The sequence below is a fragment of the Diorhabda carinulata genome, chromosome 1 (genome assembly GCF_026250575.1).
Source record: "Diorhabda carinulata isolate Delta chromosome 1, icDioCari1.1, whole genome shotgun sequence".
Taxonomy (NCBI): Eukaryota; Metazoa; Arthropoda; class Insecta; order Coleoptera; family Chrysomelidae; genus Diorhabda; species Diorhabda carinulata.
The window spans coordinates 20,898,090-20,921,627 of NC_079460.1; the positions used below are offsets into that span (position 1 = coordinate 20,898,090).

Below are 23,538 nucleotides of genomic sequence, written 5' to 3' on the forward strand. Positions count from 1 at the left end.
CTATTTTGAAAACAACCGACAATGATCTAAAGATGATATGGTGACTTGAAACGGGATAAAAAGCTATTGATGATGCAGAACGCTCTGGTCCACTGAATTCCGCAGTTCTTTCAGAATTAGGTCCACGAGAAAGACTATGAATTGGGTTACGATTAATTTCTTGTGGCTATTTCTTGTTTCTAAATTTGTATAAATCACTCGACGCAAAGATTGATGATGAAATCATCCAACAAATTCTATTTTGATGACAACCGACAACTATCAAAAGATGGTATGGCGACTTGAAAAACTATTGATGATGCTGAACGCTCTGGTCCACTGGATTCCGAGTTCCTTCAGAATTACTTCCAAGAGGTAAACTATAAATTGGGCTAAGATTAGCTTCTTGTGGCTGTTTGTTTTTTCTAAATTTGAATAAATCACTAGATGAAAAGGAATTTGATGATGAAATCATCCCTCAAATTCTATTTTGGTAACTATATATTTTATTATATGGAAATGTCAAAAATATTAGAAGTATTTAAAATGATTTCTAATCAAAAATATGCATTTAATTCAAAAAGTAAGTTAATGATTCGTCCTCGTATTTAAAAATTTTCAACCAATTGCGATTACTAAGACCGATAAGCTACAGAACAAAATCTTTATATTTTTGAATTCATCATTATTAGCACTTATTTTATAAAGGATGGGAAGTAGTTGGTTGTGAGAGAAGAGAAAAGTGCAGTGTATGTATACTTTTGAATACTTCAAACTTTTGAAAGCGATAATATATATTTTTTAAAATAAGTATTTCATTTTGTGTATTTAGTGTTACCATTATCACTACTTATAAGGTAGTTAAAGTTGGGAACCCTGCTATAAATATGAGTACTCAAGGCACCACTGTCTACCACATTTCACCTGTTTGTAGGAGAAAATATGAAGAAAGATGACGCTGGCGGTATTGGCAACGTCGCCTGTGTGTTTTGTTTTATTTCAGACATGCGACGTGGTCTTTCTCCAACATCGTTGCCCGCCTCAACATCATCTTCATCTCCTTCTGTAAGGCACACATACATACGCTCGCATTACTATTAAGTATACACAATAACACAGCTGCTGAATATCACAATGATATTGATTTCTTTCATCTCATGATCTTCCATCAGATTATAACTTATTCTTAGGCTTTATACATGTTTTATATTAATATTAGAAATTTGCTAATGCATGAGTATAAGCAAAAAAATAGTGAAGAAAGTATTTTAAAAAAGAGCAACTGTCAGATGTAAAAGATTAAAAGAATTTGAAAGAAGAAAATAGAGTGCAATAACTAAACTATCGAAAAGTATAGAAGTGAAGGCATTATTTTGAAAAATGCAGAAAGTACACCTAAAACATTAGATTTTAGATAATTTGTGTATAAACATTCAACATCAGCAGCTATGTTCTGTTCCAAGGGGCCTACCTGTTTTTATGTGAAAATATAAAGAAGGCACTGCCTTTGGGAATAGGGCGTATTTTCTTAACGATTGTGACCTCAGACAATCGTCGAGGTCTTGCTGTTTCTTTTGTAACAACTTCAGCTTCATCATCGTCAACATCAATATCTACATCTTCCTCTAAAAATTATTGTTACATTCTTGTCCTAATTTTTATATTAATACAAGATTAAATCTTATCAAAGAATTTTAGCACCAAGTAGATTATTCAAATAACAAAATACTGAATCGAACAACTTGTAGTTTGAAAATTGAAAATTTTACTTCAAACAACAAAACAAACACCGATTCATTGAAATTAATAAACTCGAAATAATCCATTCCAGAAAATTCGGTACTCATCAATTTATTTGTTTCGGCGACTAAAATCGGATACGAAAATTTAATTCAAATTAGAGAAACAAAAAGAAGTCAACCAGCGCCGATAAGGGACAGAAGGTGGTTAATTGGTCAGATTTATTGAGTTTTCGGTCAGAAATTCAATCACAATACCTAAAAAATCGTTTGAAATATTACGAATTAAGAGAGTTTGAGCAACACGAATCCATCGTCGTTTAATCGATTCTAACACGTTGTTACGCTCTATTCGTCTTAACATTTATGGAGCTTCTCCATTTGGATATATGTTAATAAGTTAAATGACAGATGAAGTTCTAAATTTGGTTGAGTATAGAGGATAGTTATAAAGAAAAATACTGAATATACTGTTTACACCAACACTAATAATTATACTGTCTGACACGCGTTTCGATAACCAAGTTGTCGTCTTCAGAGACTGAAGGTAAAGTAAAATCTAATGACTTGCCATACCTGTTTTATACTCAATTTTCCCACCAATTAGCTACCGACCGCGAAAATTCATTTCAGCGGGAAAAAACTCCTTGGCGGGAGCACTCATGTTTATTCTTTGACTACTAAACTAAAGAGTGGGCTGTAAGGTATTGGCCCTTTGTCCCAATTTAAGCTACTCTTACATCTAGCAATTTCAATGCTCTCAAATGCATCCAATAATTTATTATTGGATGCATTTTTTAACAATTTTACATTATTAACATTTATGTAATGATTGTGACTGACAGCGTGATGGGCAATACTTTATTTTCCGGTGCGTCTATATTTCAAATGAGCTATGTGTTCTTTAAACCGGACAATAACGGATCTCTTAGTCTGTCCAATATACTTTCGGTCACAATCACAACAACTTATTTCATATATACCACTCAGGTATTGCCCAAGTCAGTCACTATCATTGTATAAATATTAATAATGTGAAATTGTTATAAAATGTATGCAATAATAAATTATTGGATGCATTAATTTTCACGGGAGGTGGCTTATTTTGTATAAAACAGGTAAATCAAGTTATTAGATTTTAGTTTACCTTCAGTCTCTTCAGTATGAATATCGCCAACGGTTCCAGAAATTTCAACTTAATAAAGAAAAATAATTTTCTCAATAAAATTTCTTTGTTGCATTTCAAATGTCATGAATTTTTTATTTGACTGTTTGTTTTGCTGTTTGATTTAGAATGTTTTCACTATTCAATGAAAACAATGATGTTAAATTGAACATCCTCAAACATAGAAAGAATAATAATTCAATATATAATTATTAAAATTCGCTTAACAGATGATATAGTGTATTTAAATAAGTAAAACTGACAGAAAATAATATGAAGATACCAGAGAAATCGTCTATCTAGAATGGAAATCGATTATATGTATTTATACTCCTATAACCTGTTCTTTCACGAGGGCTGATCTCTTCGCTTCGAAATTTGGAAATTTGTCTGTACTAGGAATTTGCGTGGGGTGAATTCTTGTAAGTGTTTAATCACCGCGCATTTCTGGACACGATTCATGTTAATTTTGAGATTGGAGTCTATCGAAAATAGACACGTTTCAACAGATTTCAATAGGTTTAATAGGTCCAGACTTTTCTAGCGTAAGTTTATAGATGATAGGTTACAATGTCACGTGATGATAAATAAGGTTTTGAACTATAAATAGTTGAAAGTGTATATATAAAGGGATCAGCCCCCGTAGAAAACAGGCAAATTTAAGTGAATTTCATTTTAGTTTGATGCTTTCATAGTTAAGAAAAATTCATTTTCAATATCCTCAAATTTTGACCAGTTATTTAATGTATTTTTTCTTATATTAAAATATTAGAATTTTCGCTTCAAACCATTTGCATACCTTCGTTTTGTTCTTCATCAAACTCTCCCTCCTCTCCGATTTTGGTCTGAGATTCAGCATCTCCCTCATGTTCGGATCTACAAAATTATATATTAGGTCAATGTAGTAATTTAATGAAATATATGAGGGCTATTCAGAAAGTATGAAACACATTCTTGTCCGCCCTATTAATCCGATCATGTACAGATTTTTATTGTTTCCAAGAATGAAAAACTACCTAGCAGAATTCTACAACGAGAAAATTGATTTTTTTGGTTTTGTACCTCTTTTATTTATACCCAAATTATCTTTACATTCTAAATAGTCCTCTTGTATATAGGAATTAATCACACCTTCCAGAATATTGCCCATCATCTGTTTCCTCTTCTTCTACACTATGTTCCTCTTCTACTTCTTCTTGTGGTGTAGGACTTTTCGATTTCCTTTCACCTTCCTCTTCTTCTTTTTCAATAGCGGTGAGTGATTCGGCGTCGGCTAAGTTATCCACGGCAATAGCCAAAAACACATTCAATAGAATATCTGATTATTTATTAAGAAAATTCAACATTTACATTCGTTATTTAAGAAATAATATCTGTATTGCTTTGTTTGTGATGATGTAAAAGGATACAATTACCACAAATAAATAGAATTATGAAGTATATACAGGATAAAACGCCAGGAGATTCGACGCCTCCATATGCCTGTATACCTTCATACATAACCACATTCCAGTCTTCACCCGTCAGAATCTAAAAGATTAATTATACTAATTAATCTAATTAAAATAACTACATGTGATGTTGCAAAGGCATGTTCAAGAAAAGACGCAACTTTAGATTCACATCAGTGGAAGTCGTATTAAAAAATAGTTATCATGTTCAATAATTGGAAAGTAAGTAATATAAAGGGAGCAATAAACGAAGGGAAAACATATTTGTTAATAGAAAGTTTCGGAATCATTACGGAGAAAACGATAATATCAAGACAACCTCAAAAGAGCACACAAATATAGAGATATCAAGATATTTGTAGTTTTTTTTTTAGTTTCTTATACTCTTTTATATGTTTTGGTTGATTGTAGATCTCTTCTGATTGAACATTAGGTTCTATAACACATAAAAAATTGACGATAATTGAAGATAATTTCAAATTTAAATTTTTTTGTCAAGTTAACACACTCGATTGACGCACGATCCCCCGTCTGTTGCACGACTGACAGTTGTTTTTTGTGGCTAATGTACATCAATATTGTATAATATCAATTTCAACTGGGATGAAAAACTTTTTTTTGCGATTACCGCCGCATTCCATGCGCGCACCCACCGATGGTATTGACGCTGACGGACAGGAATTTGTCTACAGTGTACCGTATTAATCTCAGCGGGATAAAATTCTTTGAAAAGAAAGCCGTTGACTCCTGGACCATAAGTTTACGGCCATGTTTGCGTCCTACACGAACGCTGCAACCAGGTTCAAACAAGTGCAACCTGCATTGATTTTCATAAAGACTGAAACAGGTTGAAACGTCAACCTTTCACATGTTTTAAAATCTAATTTTCAATCAGAAAAGACCTGAAATCAATTTAGCAACAAAAAAATATTGAAAATTTATTGTTGTTTCTATTTTTAAATCATAAATATTGTAGATTATTACCGTATGGATTTTGATCAAATAAATTGAAATCAGCAGAAATTATTTATGAAGAGACAACTTATTAAAAAATATTTGTCTAATAGTACGATTTTCAATGCAAATATCAACATATTTTAAGAGTTGTATTGCTTTCTTTATGACTTATAGATCATTCAGTTGGTGGATAAAGTTTTTAGTTCACAGTGAAAACAAGAGATGTACTTACCTGGAATACTGTTAGTAAGCTTTGCCAGAAACTATCAAAATTATATCTCGTTTTTTCTTCAGTATCTTTATTAAATCTTCCACCGAAAACTTGCATACCAAGGAGTGCAAAAATAACAATAAACAGAAAAAGTAATAACAATAAAGACGCGATAGACTGAATGGAATTCAACAAAGATGCTACTAAATTTGATAACGATCTCCAATATCTAAAAATAGAAGTAACATTAGTAAAACTGTTAAATAACGTTTAGAATAAAAACCCTTCTGTTAGATTCAATTCTGAAGCTTATCGTAAATAAAATGTAGTATTTTGACCATTTGTTTCGAAAATACGAAGCGTTGTAAAGAAAGATTTAACATTTCAAAATTGATTCAAATTTGGTAACAATATTGATCATTTAGATTATTTTAGCAAGCATGTAAGTGTAATGAACTTGTAAAGTATTAATAATACATAAGAGGTCAAGAGCAACAACGACCAGTGTTCTTAGGATGTTCTAAATATAACTTGAAAGTTACTAGCTAGAACTCATAAAAATATCAGTAAAACATTAGACACAAAAACAATCCTATTCGAAATACGAAGATGGTTTTAGAAGTATCTGGCCTGACCGAGAGGTGGCGGTAATTGCTTGAAAAATACCACTGTATTAGAAAGTACACAATCGATACAGTGTATGTTTAAAGTTTGAAGACGCCACGTTTTTTAGTATTTGTTTGGCCGACATCAATAGTGAACGTTTTTAACGAATTTGTAAACATGCAAAAAAATTAGCTTTAGCATTAGCTTAACCAATATAAAAGGTGAACTAGATTCTACTCTGGGTAAGACTGCTTCTTCGTTATCAACAGTAAAATATTGGGTAGATTCGTCTACTGAAAGTGCGCGAACTAACAGACATAGTAGGTATTTCAAAAAGTGCTGTACAACGCATATTAACCGAAAATTTGAACATGAGAAAAGTACGCGCAAGATGGGTGCCGCGTTCGTTCACAATGGAACAAAAACAGCGTCGTGAAGAAGTTTTCATCGAATGTTTGGCAAATTTTTGCGCCGTTTCATAACCATGGATGAAACGTTGGTACATTACTTCACACCCGAAATAAAGAATAATCAAAACAATGAATTGAAAAGGGAGAACCGCTCCAAAGGCAAAGACCGTTCCATTGGCAGGCAAGATCATGGCATCGGTTTTTTGGGATGCGAATAAATCAAGTAAAAACTCCCGCATTTGGTTAAGAAAATATTCCGTTATTGAAATGGCCAAAATTAATAAATCAAAGTTTGAATTTCTACCTCATGCACTCACTAGATTTAGCCCCCTCGGATTGTTTTCTGTTCCTAGACTTGAAAAAATGGCAAAGACCGTGCCATCCGCAGGCAAGGTCATGGTTGGTTTTTGAAAAATGAGAAAGTATCAAGTATTATGCGAACTTATTGCAACGTTTGAGCGAAGAAATCAAGCAAAAACGGTCATATTTAGCTAAGAAGAAAGAGTCGTTTCATCAAGACCATGCACCAGCTCACATATCCGTTATTGCAATGGCCACAATTAATTAATTAAAGTTTGAATTGCTACATCATGCCTATTCCCCAGATATAGCCCCTTCGGATTATTTTCTGTTCCCAGACTTGAATAAATGGCTCTGTGGTCAAAGATTTTCCAGAAATTAAGAGATGATGTCGGTAATTAATGGCTATTTTGAGAAGCTTGATGATTCTTATTATAAAAAGGGTATCGAGTTTATTGAACATCGCTAGGAGATTACGTTGAAAAATAAATACATTTGTTTCCAAAATTTTTCTGTTCTCTTTGTTGAACCAGGTACTTCTGGGACCATCCTCGTAGTTAAATGTTCAAGAGCAAGGCACAACCTTGTAGTACACTCCCCAGCATTATTACGTTTTTTTTTGAAAGTATAACAATGAATTTCAGTACTTTTCTATGAAAAGGGAATTGAAAATTACAAATATTAATTGACGATTTCTTTTATTCTAACTATTATTGCAGGAGGTTTAAAAAAATTACAACATGAGTTTTAACTAGAATCTAAAAAGAAAACATAGAAAGGGCATGTTCTTAACTGTGCAGAAAAATGATGATGGTGAACAGGGTGAATTTTTGGGTAAATTGAAAAATCATACATTAACAAAAGAACCAGTTGTAGTTTTAAGAAGTTCAAGAATCACCATTAAATATTAGTAGACAATTTTTAGCTAAGAAACAAATAATTGTATACAGAAATGTAAAAATACAAAATACAAAAATTGCCTTTATTAATATTTGTAATCTTATAGTACCTTACTAGAGAATAAATTTAACCTCTCCCTCAGCAGATAACTTTATTAATACCAATTATGATGAAGTTTTCATTTTTAATGGTCCTTAATTTCTTATATTTAAAAACAGTTACAAAAGCATCATCCTCACCCCGAAAATTCCAATTTAATACTTACAACCATACTGAATTATTTCAGAGACAACATAACTAAAATATTCACAGATGGGTCCAAACAATGCTTATTATGGTGCCTACTAAATCCAGTTCAAATTATTGCTATAATGAAATACTCAAAATCAGTTTTACAAGCTATCGAAGGGTCTCCGATAAATATTTATAATCAAGAACTGATTTTTGCAATAAAAAAATTACTCTATCAAGTAGAAATTAATAAGAAAAGAATTATCCTCATATCGGCCTTAGACTTAGTCTGAGTTAGTTGGAGATAACTCATGTAAAGTATGTGTTGGATTTGATAAATCTCGTAAGCAATTATCAATCATATCCCAATGAGACTCTATTTCTATTTGATTTCAATTCCTTCAAGACAATTTTGGACATAGTCATTAACAACAATATTTTTGATCCGCAACCACAAGCTTATCCTGTGTCTTATCGTTCAAACATTTTTGTATACCAAGACATTTCCAATGAATCAAAATCTTGACGCATGCTGGCCCTCAAAGGCATGTGAATGAAAAGTCTCGGTCTAAACTGTATTGACTGTATTAACTGTAGTTGAATAAAATAATTTCACTATTAAGGCTAGAATACATTTCCCCCAACAAGGAAAATTTAGGTGTAAAATTTCGGCCGCAAAATGCATTAATTTCCCTAGGGAGTGTATTTGAAGGAAACGCTTCAAAAAGTACGAAAATATTTGACAAACTGTAAATGTATAAGTTCATTTTGTAAATCAAGGATTAGTTTTCAATTACAGGCGTGTTACCAAGATCTTCACTTCTTTTTGTATACAGGGTTATAAGTATGGTTACTGATTTTTCGAATAAAATTGAATAATCGACTCACTTAGTAACTTTAAATACTCTCAATAATCTAACACAACGTAACACAGATATTCCCAACGGTGGCATCACATTAGTATTAGTCAAAATCATTTCCATGATACTGCCAATTACGACAAAACAATCAAATCTATTAAATAACGATACGAAGTATCCCTAAAATTGGAAATGGTTATTAATTGTTGATAAATTGAGTCGAATCAACTTACTTGAAAACCTAGACTATACATCTTTAACAACATTTCCATCGTAAACAGAGCGATAAAAAACATATTTGTATATTCTGGAAAAGAAACAAATTACTATAAGTGGTGCAGTTAAATAATCTATCAATCTTTGCAAAAATATATTGAAACAACATAAAGTTTCTTGGTTTTATGAGGTATTACATACACATTTTATTATCAGACATCGTAAATTTGCTATATTCTGACCTAACAAAGATAATTCAAATCAAAATTTCAACCAGCTCTTATTATTTATTATTATTCAATAATCAATTTCTTGCAGTAAGGGTGAAAATTAGTTCCTTTAAACCACCGTATAATTTGTGGGGACACTTCAATCACCTATAATTTTCAAGACGTGAACTGCATTCTTTTTAGTGTACAGATACTGATATTCCGTGTTTATTACATAAACTACCGGCCAGAAGGTTTTGTCCACCCACAGTCTGTAATTTTTACATGTTAAAATATTTTATTAATCGGAGTAAACCCTTTTTGATTCTATTATTTCGGTGGTATTCTCTGCATAAATTTCGACAAATAATCGTTTATGTGGTTCCATTCGAATTTTAGGATATTTCAAAGATGTGAAGTGGAAGTAGGATACTGCTTTCTGACTTTCCTGTCCAATTAGTCCCACAACAACTCAATCGGGTTGAGTTCAGGCAACCGTGTTGGTCAAATTACTACTTTCAGTACATTCTTCCTTTCCAATTCTTTCAAATACTGTTTGCACAGCTTCGAGGAATGCTTGTGGATCGTTGTTATGAAGAAAGATGAATTTTCTACCTATCAGGTGCTGACCAGAACGTAATACATTTTCATTTAATATTTTTTATAGCCATCTTTCTTCAAAATGCATTCAATTTTTACCAGAAATCATCAGTATCATACAGTATCTAGCTTACGCTCTTCCTTTAATCTGCGCACAAACAATTATGGACCCAAAAACCTCAAACTTCAACTCATCATTCCATAAAACTCTCACTCTCTTCAAGCGTCCAATTTTTATATTTTTCAGCCCACTGCAACTTCCTAGTTTTATTTCAAAGTCAAAGTCCGAAGACCGTTCCAAAAAAGAGGCAAGCTTTTTTCAATCTCCTTTTCACTGTAGAAGTACTCAAATCTCCCAAGATACTATTGAACGTCTAATTGAAAATGTATCCAAATGTTTATAACAATGTATTCGACTGAATTGAAAATCATAATTTTGACATATGTGTGTGTGTGTGTGTGTGTGAAAGAAAATGGCTTGGAAACAAGTCCATCAGCTACAGATTTTTTCGATGATACTACTTAAATATTAATTTTAATATCCTTAATAAAATTTACTAATAGATCTAAGGTTTGTCAGTTATCTATGCTTAAAAGGTGTCTGAGGTTTAGTTGTAGAGAGTAGTAACTGCAACAAATAATTTTGATATAGATTCACATATTTCTCAAAATTCGTTTCTGATTGCGATTTGTAGAACAACAGATTTTATCATTCATTAACCTGCAGATATAGTGAGGTAATTTTCAAAAATAATAATTTTTTCCATCATAATTATTCCATCTTAATTATTTCAATTTTACTTTTCTCATAACTGAAAATATATGGAAGCGGAGCAAAAATAGACAATGAAATAGTTGTAACCTGATTTTTTTTATTTTAATATAAATTCTTCTGCGGTATTTGCCAACTCAATCTTGTAATATATGAAAGGTCAGACGTGACTGGATTTCTTTATTAGCCTAAACGTGGAATTTATTTATCCTCTTAAATAATGAATCCAAAATTTATTCAATAAAATAAATGAGATGATTCTTTAATAAAATATCTAATTTGATATCAGGGAAATAGACTATACTAACCTTGAAAATCGTCCAACCATCGTGGTTGTTTATAATGTTCTGTAGCTAAAACACCGGTATTCAAAAACACCAAAACAATAATGAGCCAGTAAAAAGATTGAGATTTAACAGCTTTTCTACAGGATCTCCTCATTCTCCTATTAACTCGTTCGAAATCTTTTTTCTTTCGTTTAAACCAAGAATCTTGTTGAACTTCTTCTTCACCTATGTGATCGGTGGATTCCATCTCGTTCTGAGTTATGTTTCTATTGTCTTGGTTTTGATGGTCTTCGCCCTCTGGTTCTATATCTTCAGCTTGTGTTATCCAATCCAAGTAACCTCTCAGGTCTTCCTCGAGCTGCTGCTTTTCTCGAAGCTTATGGAAATCACCTCGAGCTTTTGCCTTTTCTCTTTCCTTTGAAAACTCACTAGTATTTAAAATTAGTTAATCGAAAGTTGTAATATGATGTCAACTTACCCGCTCAAGACTCCGAGAATTAGATTCATCACAAAAAATGCTCCTAATATGACCATGGATACGAAATACGCCCACTGCCATGTTCTGCCCATTGCATCTTGTATCTGTAATAATTCTCAGAACTCGTTGAAGTTGTACAAATTGTTATGATATAATTAGTCGTACGAAATACTAAGAAAGATCAATTTTCATTAACTGTACGACAATTTTGGAGAAAAAGCACAAGTACCTAGAAAATTTTTTACTTGATATCAAAAAATTATTGCACAAGTACACTTTATTTCATACCATAAGCTCGGATTGAAATATTGAATAGTATTAGTAAGCCATTCATTAATCAATATAAAATTTTTCAGAATAAACTCAAATATTGTTTTGGTAAGACGTATTATGATGCTGATCATCAAATATCGGAAATTTTTATTTATTTTTTACAAATAGATAAAAGAGACGCCTCACTGCGAACTGAACACAACTTGTCCAGGTCCGCGTTGCAATATTTAATTTTCAGAACCAGTGATTCATTTGAAAGTATAGATAAACAACATTACACCAAAAATTAATCCCTTGGAATTCGTAATTAAAACCGGTTACTAAATTGAAGAATATTTTTTCTATAATCATCAGGTAGGTACTTCTAGTAGGGTTCCGGTTCACAGTCAGTAGTTAGTTGTGATCTGGGCAAGTGTGCCGTATATGAAAGGCGAAATTAGTCGAAACAAGTCGATTTAGAGATTTGGTAAACGTTCTACTAATGCTAGCACAGGAAGAGGCCAAACAGTTGAAAAGAGACGGCAATATCTATCAACAGATGCTTTTAGATATGCTTTTTAGATATAAAACAGTTAATAAAAGGTAAACAGTAATGAAAAGAAGTCGTTTGATAAAGTGGAGAAACCAATACATAACAAAAAATTGGGAGGTAAGTCACAAATTTAGAATTTTCCAGGACAAGAATTAATAACACTTCACCCAAAAAAACCTCCTCCGTTGTGGTGCTGGTAATGAAAGAATGTTCAAACATTAACACCGCGAATTTGAGAAATGTATAAGAAGAATTGAAAACAAATATATGCAACATGTACCAGTTTTAAATAGACTTATAATTGATTTAAACGACAGTGATTCTGAGGAAGATATGATTCTAGTGATTTCGAATAATTGTATTGTAGTATATGTATCATCATAAATGAAGAACATGAACTAACAAATTCATCTTTATATTTAATTTTACTTTATTATCTTCGCTTGTTATATTAAATACAACTCTGTATGTGTTCTTTATTCACGTTTGTAAGTCGATTATGGTTTTACAAAGAGAGAACATGACCGGTATTATAACAGAGTGGTTGGTAGAGGTTGCTAAATCTCACAATTAAACAAAATATGTGGTATTTACGTGTTAGCTACCAGTGTATTACACTGACGAATTCAAAAAATATCTTTTTGAGTATCGTGCATAACTGATAGATTCGGTCATCAGTTGATCGAAGTTTCAACATTATTGACATTGCTTCTAATGTTTATGTAGATAAATATGCAATTTACCTTATTCATAAAGTACCTAGCATGAAATCTAATGAATGGTAAACATTTTTTGATTTCATTATTTATTACTGATAAGATCAGGAGGATTCAATTCGTGCTTAAAGATAAAAATCAATGTTTTTGTTGCTAGATACAATTTATTTTCCAATCTTGATGTTCTAGAATCTATTCTTATTGCGTCTATCTCTGTAGCTTCTAGTTTCCTTATGATTTGTTTTTAGTCGTCACGTCTCTGATTCATATATTAACGTCATATATGTAATACTCCTTATGGACAGTAGGTATGGGAAAAAAACGTCCCTACATTACGGTACTGAATATATTTATTTCCTCTCTCGTTCGAGACACTTTATATATACTGCGCATGCTTGAGAATGCGCAGAACCGAACTGGAGCCTCGGAGGTTAGAGAAATCGTTATCATTCTGTCTTTTTTACTCGGAACAGCTTCCACTTATAGAAACTGTGTATATGAAAGTATTATTAACGTGTTTTTTGGTGTCATATATTCTCATTTCCTTTATTTTCCTCAGTACTCCATAGAATTCCATTAAGTGTTTCAATATCTGTTTTGCTTTGTTTATTCTCGATTTTATTTCGGTGTCATTCGTCACTTCTTTATTAAAATTTATTCCAAATAGCTATAGTTATCACATTTAATATTATTTTCCTGAACAAGACCTGTGATCTCTTCACCAATGCAGAGATATTTTTTTGTAATATTGATTCGAAAACCCCATTTTTCGTACTCTCTTTAAGTTTTCTCGTCGTGTGTTCAAGATCTTCTTTCTCGTTTGCACATATCACTTGATCATAGGCGAATTATACGAGTGTAAAAGCAAGGATCTTCGTCAATCTCTTTATTCATTCCTTTACATTTTCTTTTCCACTGGGAAAGTGCTTAAAAAGCGTACGAGAGATGCAGCATCCTTGTCGCAGATCCTTGTCAACTGTAAATTACTTTGACATTTTCTTACCTATTTTTACACACATTTTGACAAGTGTGTAACTTTAATCTGATAACACAAAGTGGGACAAAATGTATTCACTTTCGAGGTGAAACCACCAGGCGTTCCACAAAATAGTGTTTTATTAAAAATGAGTGCCTTTTAATATAATGAACTAAACATAGCTATTATTTAAATGAGAACATACTGGAGTGTTCATTCAATGACTGATATGTAAAATAGAAAAAAATGAATTAAATACAAAAAAATTAATATTTCAGTTTCTACCTGGGATAATATGATAGAATTTATTCTTGGTAAAATTTTTAGAACATGTGGTTTGTCTGGAAACTACCGATTTGTACATAAAGTCTAGCTAATGACAAAGTAAATAAACATAAATGTTTTGAATTGAGCAATTTGTTCACAACATTAACTCTAAAATTGACTGTATATAGAAACAACTGACAGCAAGTTTAGTAAACTCGTCAATGTATATTTATCCTTTCCACTTTTAGATGTATTTAAAAGGTGCACGACGATGTTATTTGTTATGATGCCATCTAGGACTATAAACCTTAACGAAATTGTAATAATACCGCGAAATTTAACACAAATTTATTATTTATCTATTCTCAAAAATACAAAACACACTAACTGTTGCCATGATGAATAGTATTACAAAACAGAAATAATACATATTTATGAATCTAGAAATGGAACCATAGATGACCTTTTTCACCACTTTTATTAGTTTCGCCTGTATGTATGTAAATGAAATGCATTGTCCGCCATTCAAATTTGAATCTGCTGTGCTTTATAAATTTCGAATATGACGCGCACACTACGGAGCTGCTTTTTGAATGACATTGGAATTAGTCATTTTTACAAACTTTTAATAGTTCTGCCTTTGTTTTAAAAATGTAACTGTATTATTCAAAAGGTTTTTTTCTTCTGAAGGCATAACATTCATTGAAAAACCAGTATCGTAATCAAATTCGAAATTTATGAAACGCCGGATACTCAAATTTGAGTTAAAGACAATTCACTTCATTTACATGTATTACATGTAGATTAAATATTCGGATTTATTCGAAATTTGACAAATTTATCATTTAAATTGTGTATGCTTTCAAGGGCCGATGAATACTAATTTTGTCCTACGGGCGCTAGCCTTAATGTCGAGGGTAGTGGAGAATAAACAAAGTTCGATAAGTTAAACTTACTATATATACATCAACAAAACAATATACACAAAAATATTTACAACAAAAGATTCTACTACGTCGCGCGTGCTGAGTCTCTGAAAATGGTGTAGCTTCGCTGAGCCCTCGGCTTTCGAGATCTGATCGTTTTGATGTCTCGAGACAGAATGAATCACACCTCGATTCCAAACGCCTCGCCTGGGTTCGTATTGGTTCTTCCCAAGTGAGGTATACCGGGGAGGATTAATTTTATTGTATGTTATTTCGACATTAAGAAGGTAACTTGGAATTCCCTGGGTCAGGTGTCGATCAGTCAGGTGTGGACGGATTATAGATTTATTAAGGGAGTTTGTTCGGAAAGCTGTGTACGTGTATTAAGTAGTTTTAAATGCAAGGACACATGGCGTAGTCGTCACAGTCCCATAGTCCTTATCAACTTTATCCGGCAGATTAAATAAATCAATAAATCAAATATCCAAGATGGTGTTAGATTCGTAGAAACATTCTTCCTTTAAAATTATGAGTTGTTAGTTTATCTAGGTTCTCGGAGGTTGGTTGCTTGACAAACTTATGTTTTACAACTTGGATAAGGTTGACAGTTTTACTCAATCCAGGATTTTGCCATCGCCCTTTATACCCATGACCAAAATGGTATACGATAAGAGAAGCTTGAGTCAAACAGTGAACGAGACAGGGTTCTAAATGATGATGAAGTGTAGATTTCATAATTTTAAATGTCTTTCCATTTGTAGTTTTATGTATTAATTTTTTTGAAAGTGTTATAACCTTAATTCCCCGGCAGGAGACTCTTTCTCAGGAAGTGGAATTCCGCTTCAGCTGAAGTATTTAAATAGCTGGTACTCAGATGGGGTGAACAATTAATATTGAATCAACTTTTTATCGACTGACTACTGTGCCACAATACGTGAACAAAGGATTATTCAAAATGTTTGAAGAAAAACGCAACAAGTCGAACGGCATGTTATAATATCTACCCTGTATATTTATTTTATCGATTCTATAATTGTAAAGTTAAATTAAACAAGGCAATTACTTACATTATAAAGTACATCAGTCCATCCCTCAAGGGTGATACATTGAAATACAGTTAACATGGAGAGACCAAAATTATCAAAGTTAGTGATTCCATCGTTTGGACCAGTCCATCCTTCTTGGCACTTCATGTTTATACTTATTTGGGTACAATTGAATCCCACATCAACACCGCAGGGGTGAGGATCATCCATTTGTTTACCTAAAAAGTTTATAATGATTTATTAATAAAAATTTTTGAGTATATGATTTATTTATCATGTAAAGTTATCTTAGCAGTAGGTACAGGCAGTTTTATAATTTAATTATGAAGTATATGCAAATCTACAATATTGTACGTCGCTTTGAACAAAATACGAAACAGGGAAACATTTTTTCTGTTACTTCTTTTTCAAAAATTAACATTGATAGAATACTGCATAATTTTATAAAGAAATTTTATGTAAAGTGGTAATCCCTAAAGGAGTTAAAAATATAAACCATATTTCGCTGATGTTCTAAATTATTTATATGAAGAAAGAATAACATTTAAATCAACTACAGACTGTATAAAGACGATACAATTTTTCTTTTCTTTTCTGCACTCAATTTAATCTCAATCTTACCTGTCGTGTTATCAACACAAGTCATATGCATTTTTCCTGAGAATAATTCCAGCCCAATGATTGCATAAATAATAATAACAAATAGTACTAACAGAGCTATATGCAGTAAAGGCACCATGGCACGAAGAATTGAATTTAACACAACTTGTAAACCTACAAATAAATGACATTGAAATAGTTCAAAAAGGTATCAACAACTGTTAATGATATTGGGCTATAAGCAAAAGTTCTTCAAAGAATTTGAAAAGTCAAAGTAGTAGGTAACAGATAAAACAAGGTATGTTTTAACGGATAAAACCATTCAAATACTTTGGAAATCTTATATATAATAAAGCCCAGTGTATATCATCAATAAAAGAGAGAATGTAACCGGGGTTTAAATCATATTACTCTTACATGAAAAGTCTTTCTCCCAAAAGCGCATTATGAAACTCAGATGTGATCTATGCCAGTAAAAATGTATGGATGTAAATAATTAATGAGAAATGACTCCTGGAATTTAAATATGTTGTCAGAATCATCAAATCGCTCAGAATTCAACTGTTCAAATAAGCTACGTCTCCAAAATACCAATAAGAAGTTTACTTGTGTGTAACTTGGGATCTATGTACATCGTTTGAGCAGGTTATGAAAAAAATTCAAAACCACATTGGATTGAAAAGTAGAGGACAAGCAACGTTTATTATAAGACAACACATAAAATTTTGTGAATGTAAAATACTAATTAAGAAGTGAAACAAGGATGAACTGCCACAAGCAAAAAGAATCATAAATAATATGTCTTTATGGACAAGAATTGCAAAAGATTAATTTGCCTCAACAATTATAAATATCAATGGAGCGTTGACACTGAAGAAATCATGAAAAAAATATGGAAGATCTTGATAAAATCTAAACTTGAAAGTATAAAAAAAAGCGACTGGTAATAAGATCTTCGAAACCTGAAACAAATCTAGTGTTTCATTAATGCATTAATTAAAGTTAACATGCAATATGTTTTTTTTATTTCTTGTTTTACTAACATAATATGATAATGCAAATATTTTGAAAGAACTACTTACTTGGTACGCCAGAGACAAGTCTTAAAGGTCGGAGAACTCTGAAAGCTCGAAGAGCTTTAACATCGAAAGTTTCTTTACTGAGATTTTGTAATACGGTAGTAATCAACCTAAAATAAGGACAAAATATTTTTTCCTCATTTCAACTTAACATATTATTATGAAATCAATATACAGTGGGAAGAATTTGAAATACCAACAAGAAGTATTCATTATACAAAAAAAAAGAACTTTACCAACATCTCTCAACAAAGATATTTTTGATGTAAAAAGCTAGCACAAGAGGTAAACTTTTACACTCGAGGAATTCGAGTGGTGCCTGTCTGTGGATATTGATCTTGAACTTCTGTATGTTATAGACGTGCTAATTCCCTTACTCTTACTTCTGCAAAGTAATGAACCCCGATAAATCGAAGTTCTGGGCGACTGCAGACGAACTCGGTGTTCATAACTCTCGTCGCCTGTTGAGTAGGTCTTGCAAAAACTGCACTAGGCAGAATTATGTTGTAAAGCTCGGATTTTTTCCATTCTCTAAGCTATTGAACTGCTCTCTTCTTGATTGAGTCGAGCATCCTAAAGGTATGCATGGGAGTCAAGCTCCAAATGTGCGAGCAATATTCTAAATGTACGAATCTGGGCTATGTAGACGATTATAAGCTGTTGTAGAATATATAGCTTTTTGGACTTTTTGGAGTTTTTGTGAAGCTAATTCGGCCACGTGACTATGCTAGGACATATTGTTTCAACCTCATCACTCAACAGACGAATTTGTGGCCATGTTGATATTTTATGTCCAGGCAGGACCAAATCCTAAGCTGCAGCCATTTTTGGTAAAAATAGCAGCTAGGGTGCTATCGTCGGCGAAGCTATAGATCGGGTTTACAGTTTTTTCGAGTAGATACTTGATGTACAAGAAAAAAAGAATAAGTGACAAGATGCATCCCTGGGGAACACCAGTGTTGACTTCAAACCTTTATAAGATGTGTCCATCAATAGCGACCTGGATGGATCGATCTTTGAGAAAGCTACTAAGACAGTCGATAAGTGGGTAGTACCTACATTGGCCGGGTCTTACATCAAAGTATACCTATATACAAAGATCATCTTGCTCGGAACTGATTGCATATATACAAGTACTATACAAAATATTTATTCTCTATTTCGTTGTTATTGACTTTTTTTAAAGCAAGTCGTACATCTATTTCCAGCATTCAAATAAACTATTTTATTAATTTTTTTCTGATTTTCTTGTTTATTTTTGTCATAGTGATGTTTATTATGTTTTCTTATAACCATTATTCAGATTTTTTTGGAAATATTAGAGCCTAACTTCACTCGAAACTTTCCACATCTCGTAAACACGTGACAAGATAAAGAAGACATTTTAGTTGATACCGAGACCACATATTGTGAGATCCGTGAGTTTTTAGCTTTTAATTTAACGAAACTGATTCGCCCTATCTCGGTTTGTGTCGAGTTCTAACTAATATTTGTATGTGTTTCCAATGATCTTAACTTTTCATCAAACTATTTTGTTAATCTGATTTAGTCTTCTTATTCAGTCTTTATGGCAAGTATGTCCTGTGGTATCATAGTTGTTAGTTTACAGGGGAGTATCGATACATGAGTTATATTTAAATTTATTTAAAACGTACCCTATAACTACTATTGTGAAATCAAGTAAATTCCAACCATTCCGAAGATACGCCCCTGGATGCATTAAGAAACCATATGCAAGGATCTTCATTACACATTCCGTAGTGAAAATTACTAGAAAGAGGTATTCGATTTTTTCCTGAAAAAAAATCATTTGCAGACGAAACATATGAAATCCATTATCACACATTGTGGTATGTTTTTAGTTTTATTGTGTATATTCATATTAATAAAATCTAATTACTAATCTGATTTTTTCCTAAAATTTTTATAAATGTACCTGAGCTAATACAAGTTTTCGGACTTTCATTGGTCCATGAGCTGTACAGAAAATAAAAACAGGTTTGGAGTGGTCAAAAGCCCTCTGTATCGAAGACTACATAGCCGTATCATGAGATCTATAAGTACCTATTTGTCAATAAAAGTTAGAAATGTGTTTTATATTAATTCCAAGAATCTCTTCTGGACAAATTTCATCGAAGATACGATTTTAGGTTTTTCCATATAGTAACGAAATACAAGTTGCGTTTTCTTAAGGCATTTGACATGATGCAAAGCAACGTGCAATGCAATTCAAGACGCTATATTTCTTGATCAAAAGCATGCGCAGATGAAGTTCTGCTAATTGTTGTATGCAAGATTTCGCAATAGCAACATTGTCGCTTTGATGCTGTTTTTATTGCATCCACGTTGCAATACTAGGGAGAAATGAGTCTGATCTGCTGATATTACGTCTCTCGTCAAGGATTTATTAGTTATTCCATGAGGACATGATGTCTTAAAGAATGGTTCAAACAAGTTATGCAAGTTATCACTCGCGACTTTTGGAAAAATTGCCCACAACCAAGTGGTTTGAAAAAGATTTACAGAATTGGCTAAATTGTAAGTTCCATTCCGGTTCTATGAGAAAAGAATTATATTAAAAAAATATGAAACTGATGAGATAACAGAAAATCTTGGAATGACGATGGTTAGATCTCAATCATATCGAACTACCCCCGGTTGATCTAGTATAAGCATAGAAAAAGGGGGAACTTTCAAAAAAAAATTATTCTTTTTAAATGAGTGATGTCGAACAGTTGTTTTTGGAGGCTGTGAATAATGTAAAGCCTAAAAACTGAGCAAAAGCAGTTAATCATACAATTAAAGAAGAAGAGAAATGATCGAGACACACATTGTGAATATTTTTTGCAACAGTTCATCTTCGGATTCTGATTTGGATTTGCAAGAAGCAATTTTACTTATTCTTTACGAACGTGAAGTTATCAAAAAATTGAAGTAAACACAATGACATAAAAATAAAAAATTTTAAAAATAATTTCACTTTTTTATCTTCAGCTGTTTGAAAGCTATAAGCAGGTTGATTAGATGCAAATATAATTGTACACCCGATATATTCTTTATATTTATACAAAATTAATTTCATACAAAAACACTGTAGGTTTAACTTGGAAAAATACTAAAATACTAAAAGATGGATTACAATGCTTCATCATTTTATTACTCTCTCGTATTAAAAATGGACTTTAACAATGTATCCAGAATAAAAAAAAATTTAACCTTATTTAAAAAGTATAACATAAAATTAGTTTTACTTACCAAATATGCGTTTGTCGTATTAGAATCGGTGTTGGGAAAAGGTGTATAAACTGCTAAGGCAACACAATTTGCGAATATCGTAAGTAAAATCAACCATTCGAAGGGCCTGGAAACGTCTCGTTAAGGAAAATAAGCGACATAAAAACCGTACCAAACCATGAATGGTGTATAATCTAAATTAGAGACTCCTTTATAGTGACGCTAATGTTAAATAAACAAAAGAAGTCATTTCATAGCGGTCTCTAGGACAAAACAATTACTGCGTGACATGGCATCGTTTTGAGAACCGCCGTGTAGATTATGTATTGGTATTAACCAACAAATAGGTAAGCAAATAGCATATAGTCAACAATCAGAGCCAGCAAATTGTGAGCAAAACGCAATGAATTAGTTCAACAACGCACGAACCGTAAGTCACAGCGGTTAAAAGCCGAATCATAAACTTTTCTTTTAGTTTGCCGAAATTCCATTCATAGTTGCGCTTTGAAGTCGCCGTCTGCCGTTGGGGACTTTCAACCAAAACGAATTTCATCTTTTCCCGTCGGCCTTTCGTAGCAACCACATCCGTTTGCGTTTGTCACATGCTTTTGACATATGACTTAGGTTAGGTTAGGTTAGGTTAGGTAAGAGCGTCATGTTGGGGTTATTTGTTTGTATATGATGGTCTTTTAGCTTTGCTTGTTTACTCTTATAATATCGTCCATAAATACCGGATCACAAGCAAAAATATCACGAAAATAAAAAGCAGTAGGTACACAGGTCAAAAAGAATAACAATATTTTTAGGTTAAGGGCAAAACGTCAAATTTATGACTAGGATGTAGATATTGCTGCGAATGTCAAACGGCAAACGTCACCCGCTAACAGCAAACGGAAAGTCAAGTTTATGAATCGGCCTTAGTGGTCAGGAATATGTTAGTTTGCATACAAATATAGGGAAAGAAAACACAAGATATCAGTTCTATAAAAATTAAAACCTCTACCCAACTATACCTATACCACTAGTTAATTCTTGTTCATACAAGTTCGCACAAACCAGATCGGTAGCTTTCGCAGAACTAGAACGAATGTGGAAGAGTTGCTTACAAGATGTGCGCAAAGCAACGCGTTCAACTAATTTTTTCTTCAATGATTTTGTGAACTAGAAATGTTTTATAAGAATGATTTAAAAGGATACTTCCATTCAACGACGTCAATACATAGTTTTCTCAGCGGATTCTTGAGATATAGGCAGAAGAGGGCACGTTGCGGACGATCTGGGGGCGCCTTGCCACCACGTCGGACGGGTCGTTTGGGGGCCGTCGGCGTCCGAGCTGCTACTTGTCCTGGGCTCGTAACGCCCGCCCCCACGGTACTCATCGCGGTGGCAGTCGCACTAATGGGGCCTTGCCATGCACACCCCCCTCTCTCTGCAGGTTGCACGGACCAAAAACGATTTGAAGACGATTCTCGAAGTTCATACTGCAGCCCTGAAACAATAAAAACTTCATTAAAAATTCCGTTCTCAATGAAGTATAAACTTAAGAAGCGTTCAATATATCATGGATGAACATTTAAAATTAAGCAAATTGGCGAACTAAAAGGTTACCAGAAACCGAAAGAAAAATTAACAATTAACTATTCGTGGAATAAAAACCTTGCTCAACAGATACGTTAGGCACTTAAATACAGAGAAAATAGAGCAACCTCAATTTACTAATGGAAATATAGGCACCAATCTTCTTCCTTATCACATATTGAAACAGATTGTACATTTTAACAAAGCTTTTTTGCGTCTTTATTTGCACAACACTTACCGACGATGTAGTACTAGTATTTGGTCTATTATCTTAGATTTTATTTTTGGTATTTTCGACATAAGTCAGTTTAATAACTATCATGAATCATTCTCTTCCGAGTTGATCAATAATAACAGGGATTGAGGTAGTCTTCACTATGTATCACTAATGAAGACTAATGGATGAAATACATACAATTTTACGGTATAATTAATGAGCGCTTTATCTTGTTTCCTTTGATTTGTCTGTTTTTAAAATCAATAAACTAATTCTTCTGCTGAATAGTTTTAACTACAATGTTTGTATACATATTCATTTATATAAATTGACAAATGTATCGGAATTCTAAGTGAAGAAAGAATGAAAGTACCTGTTGATTATTATACAACAGACATCGGACATCAATGATGCGGCATAAAGAAGAGCTGAGCACATAGAAGAATGTACAAAGCGCCCACACATGTAAACAATACTACATAATAGATTCATGTTCACTCATAGATTGGATCAGTAGCTTTCTCCAAGTCGCAATCGGTGGATACGTCTCGGAGAGGTTTAAGGTCAACGCTGGTATTCCTAGGAATGCATCTTATCACCTTCTCTCTTTCTCCTGTATATTATATAGCTTCACTGACGTTAGCTCAACAGTGTCGTCGTTCAGGTCTGCCGCCCGAATAAACTAGACTAACATCCAAATCCGTAGCTAGCTACAGATCACTA

At 32.7% G+C, this 23,538-nt stretch overlaps 1 protein-coding gene across 11 annotated transcripts in view; it reads right to left on the reverse strand.

Annotated features, from left to right (window-relative positions):
- The window catches only part of LOC130893110 (voltage-dependent calcium channel type D subunit alpha-1), a 103,977-nt gene that overhangs the window by 53,520 nt on the left and 26,919 nt on the right, over window positions 1–23,538 (reverse strand). For 6 of the 11 annotated variants that reach the window (XM_057798949.1, XM_057798925.1, XM_057798970.1 and 3 more), the window contains exons 2-16: window positions 22,218–22,509; window positions 21,042–21,147; window positions 19,442–19,581; window positions 17,790–17,896; window positions 16,729–16,881; window positions 16,129–16,325; window positions 11,372–11,475; window positions 10,915–11,321; window positions 9,043–9,116; window positions 8,838–8,989; window positions 5,524–5,731; window positions 4,293–4,413; window positions 4,015–4,201; window positions 3,683–3,759; window positions 1,451–1,604 (exon numbers count right to left, since the gene is read on the reverse strand). In XM_057798949.1, the coding sequence (XP_057654932.1) occupies window positions 1,451–1,604; window positions 3,683–3,759; window positions 4,015–4,201; window positions 4,293–4,413; window positions 5,524–5,731; window positions 8,838–8,989; window positions 9,043–9,116; window positions 10,915–11,321; window positions 11,372–11,475; window positions 16,129–16,325; window positions 16,729–16,881; window positions 17,790–17,896; window positions 19,442–19,581; window positions 21,042–21,147; window positions 22,218–22,399 (2,369 nt within the window). In that variant the 5' untranslated portion in view covers window positions 22,400–22,509. Of the gene's footprint in view, window positions 1–903; window positions 1,043–1,450; window positions 1,605–3,682; window positions 3,760–4,014; window positions 4,202–4,292; window positions 4,414–5,523; window positions 5,732–8,837; window positions 8,990–9,042; window positions 9,117–10,914; window positions 11,322–11,371; window positions 11,476–16,128; window positions 16,326–16,728; window positions 16,882–17,789; window positions 17,897–19,441; window positions 19,582–21,041; window positions 21,148–22,217; window positions 22,510–23,538 lie in introns of all 11 variants that reach the window. The other 5 variants (XM_057799008.1, XM_057798933.1, XM_057798998.1 and 2 more) reach the window with 1 other exon arrangement.